Source organism: Parasteatoda tepidariorum, chromosome 9, assembly GCF_043381705.1.
Source record: "Parasteatoda tepidariorum isolate YZ-2023 chromosome 9, CAS_Ptep_4.0, whole genome shotgun sequence".
Classification (NCBI taxonomy): Eukaryota; Metazoa; Arthropoda; class Arachnida; order Araneae; family Theridiidae; genus Parasteatoda; species Parasteatoda tepidariorum.
This window is the reverse complement of record NC_092212.1, coordinates 49,190,178-49,198,514: the sequence shown is the minus strand read 5'-3', so window position 1 is coordinate 49,198,514 and position 8,337 is coordinate 49,190,178. Positions and strand designations below refer to the sequence as shown.

The 8,337-nt window shown below is 31.2% G+C and overlaps 1 protein-coding gene across 1 annotated transcript; it reads left to right on the top strand.

The window, feature by feature from the left end:
• Positions 1–794: 794 nt before the first annotated feature.
• On the top strand, positions 795–7,726 carry LOC122271714 (cytochrome P450 6l1-like; the record flags this gene model as incomplete). The annotated part of the gene is given in 2 exon segments (XM_043053914.2): positions 795–957; positions 7,369–7,726. Coding segments are annotated over 2 exon segments (262 nt in total), but the record flags the coding sequence as incomplete, so codon positions are not given.
• Positions 7,727–8,337: the final 611 nt, after the last annotated feature.

Sequence of the window (8,337 nt, the reverse complement as noted above, 5' to 3'; positions counted from 1 at the left end):
GCTGGTAGATGCAATGAGTACATTACGAGAATATATCCTTAGTAAGCGGTGTAATTCAACGCTAAGAACAAACATATGCATAATACATGTGTAGGAAAGAGTCAAATTTAAATTTGGTGTATGCTTATAATGTACGTACTTTGTATAATACCTCCCCCCTCCCCATCGTACAAAACACTAAAAAATAGCAAATCCCCTCCTTCGAAGTCTCTGCTTACATAGGAAATAACGGTCGTTAGCAGTGAGTTTTGCAACAGTTACTCACGGTTTTTGACTAATTTTTTATTAACTTAATAACTTTTTGAGTAAATTTTGACCATTATAAGAAATAAAAATTGTTTATTTATTATAACTTTTTTTCCCACTTCTTATGTGCTAATTATGAAAATGACGTGAAGTGTCAGGCTGAAGAGAAGCCAAGATTTTCCAAAAATAAAATGCGTTTTTTCCCTAATTTTTTAATGTTTGAAAACTTATATTTTCTTGTGCGAATAAAAACTTACAAAACTTGAGAATTATTTATTGATTATAATGATTTTCTTCTAAATGAAAAAACTTCGACAAAATTGAACATTTTTAACAAAAATTATAAACTATTTGTCAGGTCTAAGTCCTAGATAATTCTTAACGGCGAGATGGTACGTATTTAGCTCATAATTATAGCTTTGTTTCGAGTTTGAGGCACTTTAACTGTGCCATTTTTATTTTCTTTGGCGAAATAGCTTTGAAAATATTATATATGGTGATACTCTTTCTGTAATTCTTTTTTTTTAAATTTATTTATTCACTTCTAGGTTCATGGATTCATCTAATGTTAAACATCCACAATATGCATATTTACCATTTGGCGAGGGACCGAGGAACTGTTTGGGAATGAGATTTGCTTTGCTGGAGATCAAGTTATGTATGGCTAACATATTGCATCATTACAGATTTAAAACTCATTCAACAACAAAAGTAAGAATTTGTATGTTATAGATAACCCAAATTATAATATTTGTTTCGGTATTGGTTTTTGTTTTGTTTTTTACTTAATGTTTAAAGCAACACAGATGAAGAAAAGCTACTTAGCTTTAACCATCATGTATTCTCATTTTTTTATCATGTGTAGGTCACTTTATGTGGCCTGTTATTGAGGAATTAATATAAAATATTTTTTTCTTATTTCCAATGAGCTGCACAAGTGCGCACACATGAGGAGACCTTATTCGTTCTCCAGAAGTGGTATCCACTCTTTCAGGACCACCACAATGGGTGAGATACCGTTGGCCATGTTGATTTGGATGTCTAGTTTCTACCACACTAGATGGCAGCACCATCTAGTGTGGTAGAATATAAAATATTTTAGGGGACATTTTTTTATATAATTCGGAAACTTAAACAGGCTGGTCACAAGTATAAATATCTTGCGCCAATTACGCCAATTTACACAGTAACAGAAATAACAGAATATTATAATATATTTCTTTCTATTTGACTTGTATATTGGAAATAAGGAAATCTATTTATAATCCGTGTCATTTCACTAATTGAGTTTCCTAAACATCGAACGAAATTTTCATATAGAAGAAAGTAGTCGCACTAAGTGGAGTTCTAGTAGTATGTAATAAATTTGAAAGTGGTGTTTCCAAATGGGGCATATGACTTAGAAAAGGGTTAAAATAAGTGGTCGGAAAAACTACACTTTCTTTGTAGTTAACCACAACTACAACTACTTTATTACAACTCAAGTTATCTACAATTATTTATTTTTTTAAATGTAACGTCTACAAACTGCTCTCGATATATAGTCACTACTTTTTGTTACTTTTAGAGGACAAACTTAATTTGAGAACTTATTTATCCCCAATATTCTCAATGACTTTGAATAATAAAATTGACTTGATTAAATGTGAGGAGATATTAAGAAGTTTTAATAGTTTTAATTCATGTTTACATGAAAAAGTGTTCTATTCCAAAGCACTTTTTACGAATTTGCTCATTTAAACTTTCTGCTTTTCTCGACGCTTAATATTTCATTTAAGAAATACTAAGAAGTTATTAAATATTTGGATTTAGGTGATCAATGCCTTCTTATATAATACGAGAAATAAAGCACAGGGCAACAACAAAAAATGAACCACCCTGTATAACTTTTGATGTAATGATCGGATCTTCAAGCTCTAGAACCCAATCTTAATGGTTTGAGAGGGTCACCGCAAATATGTTAATTAATTGCTGCAGACGATATTTTATTTAACCAAATCAGGCACAAAAATTCAGACACTTTATAGTTCCTGCGAAATCGAAATTTTAAAAAGTCAGTTATTTAAAGTTCTATTTCTCACAACCCATTCGACCGATTTTTCTAAGCAACTGACGCAGATCTTATTAACGCTCGTCCACAGCGGGATTCTCATTGATAACGTTGTAGGGCCTACGGCGGATTTGCACCAATCAGAATCGAAAATTGTTTTGCGTTTGAACTTTATTTAACCAACGTTAAAAGTAGTTGCCAGGAATCGCTACAAACTACTGTTTTTTGGTATCACACAACTCACTACACTACTTCTTTTTAAAAGTAGAGCAATACACAACAAACTACGGAAAAAAGTAGCGACTACAGAAGGTATAGCGACTACAGTAGTAGTAGCGAGGTACTTCCTACCACTTTTCGAAATACGCGCATTATCGTTTGTTTTAGTTTTTATCTTTAAATTGTATGACTCTGTGAACGGAGCTGGTCCGGACACATAAGCTGTTGTAAAAGCGACACAATCTGACTTTTCTTTTTATCCGTAAACCATCAATCTGTTTTGTAAGTAGATTGTATATTGGACAATTGTATATTATTGTGGCGATTGTGTGTTTGAGGAACTACAGGCGATGATCAAAAATTTTAGTTTCATATTAGGAAGAGGGTACACTTTTAATTATTTTTTTAAAGAAGGCGCAACACTGAATCAGTTAATTAGAAATTTAAAAAAAACTGAATTTTTTAAAGAATTTTTTTAATTAATAAAAGTAATGAATTAAATCACCAAGTAAAACCAATTTTAGTATTAAATTTAATCTCTTTTTAATAATTCATTTGTCCTAGAATAACACGATCAGTGGTCGGAAGTAGTGCACTAAAATAAGTGAAACTACTTAAGTCGCTACTTTTTTTTGTAGTGTAGTGTGGTGCATTTTTTTAAAAAAGAAAAACGTAGTGAAGTAAGTTGTGCAAAACAAAAAATTAAAAACAGTAGTTTGTAGATATTTTTAGCACCTACCCTCATAGTTAGGATATAAAAGAAATACGATTCTAACTCATTTAATTTTTTGAATTTGATGGGAGAAATCATCTCAAGTCATTTAGTGGAATCAATGAAAATGACCCTGTGGCTGCAGCTGAGCTTTAGCAGAGATTAAGTATTTAAAATCATGTATAACTAATATTTAAACTGACCATTACGCAAAATAGATAATTAATCACTTTGGTCAACATTTAACATGCGGATGCGTAAAACATTGATGTTATTTCAAAGAAAAGGAACATATTTTGATGTATTTAATTTTTTTAGAGGAAATAAAAGAGCATTAACCCTCCTCGTACGGCTCCCGCGATTTGAGAGGGGTATCTGTTTCGTCCCCCACTACGGGTCACGTGAAAATCGAAGAAATTTTTCCCCTGATTTCAATACGGATCCCGCCATTTCCCTGTTTACGACCATCATCTCATGCTTATTTTCGCTACTAGGTGGCACTAGAGGGTTCGGGAATTTCGCTAATTATATAGAAAAATTCGTTGAAGGAAGATAGTAACGATTACTTTTTAATATAGTAGCCAGTAGATTGATGCTTTAACGTTGCATTTCATATGATACTTATAATTTTTGATATTTAGTGGTGAAAAAATTACTTAAAATTAAAAATACTAAACTAAAAGCAACTTAAAAATCACTCCGCATTTCTTAAATTCTATATTCGCTGTTGAAAAAGCTATCAAAAGTTGAAGGCTAAATGAACAAATTCGAAAAAAAATGTTTTAAAAAATAAATTTATTCTAAGTATAAATAAATATTTCTTAATTACTGCCTTATATTTAATGTTATCCAATCTCTTATTCAAAACCATTTTGAACATAGGTGTAAATTAAGTTCTCCAGCAAAGTTCGTCTCCTTCAAGTAGTTACTGAAATCCAAATTAGTTTGTAGTAGTGAGATACAAAATACAACATTTAAAAAAAAATCGTTGTGGTTAATTACATTTGTAATAAAATTGTTCTAGTAAACTACATAAATGATGTAGTTTTCCGACCACTGAACAGCTTTTAGAATTTTTGGTAGTTTTGCTTACATTTTAACACTAGGTTTACGGACGTTTCTTATATACCTATCTCTACGAAAACACGTCAATTTGACGCATGAACCAATACATCACTAGGTTTACGGACGTTTCTTATATACCTTAAGGCTTCTATACTATCAGAGCTGACCTATCAAGCACTATTGGAGCAAACAAGTTCGCAATTTAACGTTATTTTAGTATTCGTTGCATCCAACTGCTGCGGACACTCCAAAATAATTTAAAAAACGTTAAATAAACACAAAGTAAATTTTTCAAATAGTTAACAATATTTGCTTGCTTTTAAAAGTGTAAAGCATGTAATAAGATCTATTAAGTGGCGAATTATATAAGCTTACGCATTGTTTAGAAATAGTGGCGGATTAAAATCTACTGAATCAAACTTAAGAAACCAAGAATTACAATTCATAAACTACCACTTGAAAATATTTATTCGCTGTGCTTATGTTAGCTCTTTGCTCCAACAATAAATGATAAGTCGGCCTGTCTAAATCAGGGGCTCTAATATACCTATCTCTACGAACACGCGTCAATATGACGTATGAAAGAATACATATAATTGTGATTCTTAATTTAATAAATTCAATTAAGAAGATTTTTATCCACCACTATTTCTAAATAATTCGTAGGCTTGTATATTTCACCACTTTATATATTTAAAATTAACTTTGCTGTTATTACCATTTCTTTAATTATTTTAGCACGTCCGGAGCAGTTGGCATCTCTGCACTGAAAAACCAATGTAATTGTATACTATACGAAAAAAATGAAGATATGAGATATATATTTATGAAATATTCTAGTACTAGGAAGCTCCGCCCCCTGCTCGCTAACACTCGCCAACCCCCGAGAAATGCTACGCAATCCTATGTGGTTCACGCCGTGAACCATGGCTCACTGCGCTCGCTCGCCAATGAACACAATGTTCTAGCACAAAGACATAGTATATTATCATCAAAGACATAGTATTTTATCATCAAAGACATAGTATTGTACTTATGTAGAAGAATTCTATCAATGTTCTTATTGGCTTTTAAAAAAGTATATTAGCTATTTAGATTGTACATGGTGAAAAAATCAAAACATTAGCTAAATGAGAAACATATTAGCAAAATAAATTATCAAATATTGCAGTTACTCACCTAAATTCAACTAAATGTGTATAATAAATTAGTTAATGCTAGAAATTCTGAAAGTTTTAGAAAAAAATTTTATTATTTAAAAATATAAACTTTAAACCCTAACTTTTCCTTGTGAGATAATAACCCTCAAAAAGTCTTTCATTTTCAAGAACACAAAAATTTGTTTTATCGCCAAATGAAATATTTTTTGGTGATCAGCATTATTGAAATCAATTTCTATATTAATTAACATTTGTGATAAAGTACATAACATTTTAGAACAAAATAAGGATGTTTTACATACAATAAATTAAAATGCATGGCTGTTAGCATTACCCGAGAAATACCACGTGGAGGTCGCCATGCTGCATTTCTAATCGGGGAGTTTTGATTTTGGCAGTTCCCCTTGCCTACTGCCAATAGAAGTTTCAATTAAATTTTTTCCAAAAAACATTTTTTTCTGCAAAGCTCTAAGAAATTAACACTAAGCATTTAGAATTTCTTTGAAAACACAATTATAGATTTGGCATCTTGGAGCAATTACTGAAAGGCTGTCAAATGACTTAACTCTTGACAGGCCAACATAAAGTTGTCCATGACTAAAAACTTGTTTAGTCAATACTAAACTGATTTTCTCAAAAGTCTGACCTTGTGACTTATTTATAGTCATGGAGAAGGCCAGCCTAATTAATTCCTAATTGAGTTTAAATTAAATATTATCATGTTTTTAGGGCATGAATCTGAATTGAACAACTTGATAATGCTCACTCTGGTTATTGTTGCCGTTTTTAAAAGCGCTATATGTTGAGCCACCTCATGTGACATATGCCATGTGACATTTTTAGCAGCAATCATTGGTCGATTTTTTAACGTTGCCATTCGGGGAGTTGTAATGAGGCTTTTTTTTTTGGTGCCGTGTAAGAGAAATATATATATAGATTTCATGTTTCAATACTCAAACTATGCAACTTGAAACCTTCAAAATCTGGCACTCTGATATCAATTGACATTCTGCGTTTGTTCTTTCTATTATTGATTATCAGCAACAATTATTTATCACTTGTTTTATTTGAGATAACGAATCGAAGTATTGTCGGTACATTCTTATTTATTATTGATGTGATGTTTGAATGTTTACTCAAAATTTTGTCTAAATTATGATCGCGTCAAATTGACGCATATCCGTAGAGATAGGTATATAACAGCTAGAGAATTTCAATATTTCAACGCTTTTGAAGAAAATAGCTTTCAATATGTATTTACTTCGATCAATGGTTAAAAGTCATTACAAGAGATAAAATAAAAATTCAAACGGGTTTTATAATTTTCCTTACAAAACTCGAAATGCATCAAAATGACGCGTCATGTAAACCTAGTGTTAAGAGCCCCGCAGTGAGAGAGGGGGAACAATTCGGCTTTGCTTATAAACTGATGTCTGCGAAATAAGCAAAAATTCTCAATACTTTAGTTCTTAATTGTCTCTACAAAACATAATGAAAAAAGCAATAATGAGGAAAGTGACTTCATGAAAAGAGTGGTTACATATTTCGAATCAAATTAAGCAGGCCTTTTATTACGTTAGCTACCAGCTGAATTTGAAAGTATGACATTTTAAAAACGTTATTCTCTTAAGAAGGATTGATTACATATAAACTGAATCATTTATATTTGTAGTAATCACAAATGGATCAATTCTTTGAAAAACAGAGTGGAAACGAAGTAGTTTTGCTGCAATTTTTTTAACTTTTGCATGGTTTGCAGAAATTTCAAAAATGTATTTTTACGTGACCCGCTTGCAGTGTGTTAAATGGTAAAATCTTAATAAAAAATAATTTCTGCCTGAATGAAATTAAATTTTCTAAATAAAAATTTGAAATACAGCAAAACACAAAATTGTATTTATGTTTTTTTTTTCCAGGTGTCTTTGGAATACAAGAAATATTCTGCGTTCCTCAGTGTTACCGAACTACCTTTGGCTTTAGAGAAAATTAATCCAAGTGCGGATTCAACATCGTAAAATTGAGATTGCACATTGGTTTTTATTTTCACCCGTGAGAAGATGGCATATTCAAGCAAATTGAAAAATATCAACATGCATACTTCTTTTTGTAAATATGAATGTAATCTTCAGTATTAAAACTATTTTGTGTATAAAGGATGGTTTATGAAATAAAAATAAACAGAACAGAGGAAAAAAAATTGGATTTATTTCGTGTATATAAAAGTGATTAATGAAGTTATCTAAAATGTTTGTGTTTGATTTTTTAAATTAAAATAGAAAAAAAATACAGTTTATTGTTTCATTTTCTGTATTTTGTAATACTATCTTTCAAGTTGTCAGACGTTTATCTACCCTTTGCCGCAAATGTATCATGTTTTTCATTATTTTGTAATAATTTAGGTCAAAATAGTTTAGCAATAAATGCTAGCTATATTAATATAAAATAATAAATTATTTAGCATTAAAATTATATATCTGAGATAGACAGCGTGGAACATCGATGTCTTTTTCGGCGTTAAAGACAAAATCTTTAAAACACGGTTCACTTCGAAACAAATGTGCAGTTATTTATATCTAAGATAAATAGCTATTCATAACTGAAATTTCTCTAATTTACAAAATCAATTGCTGATAAACTTATTGAATTAGAAAGGGAAAAAATTTCAAACTACTTATTTCGGATTTTATATTTTAATACAGCCGGCAAGGTGGCCGAGCGGTTAGCTCTCCTGACTGTGAAGCCAATGGCCGGGGATTCGAATTCCGCTCTGGGCATGGATGCTTCTCTCTCTTGTGTTGTTCTCTGTTGTGTGTTATGTATGAATGTGGCCCACCCTATAAGCGGGTTTGTGGCAGTGTGGCGTAGGCAATGTTACTCGCCTTCGT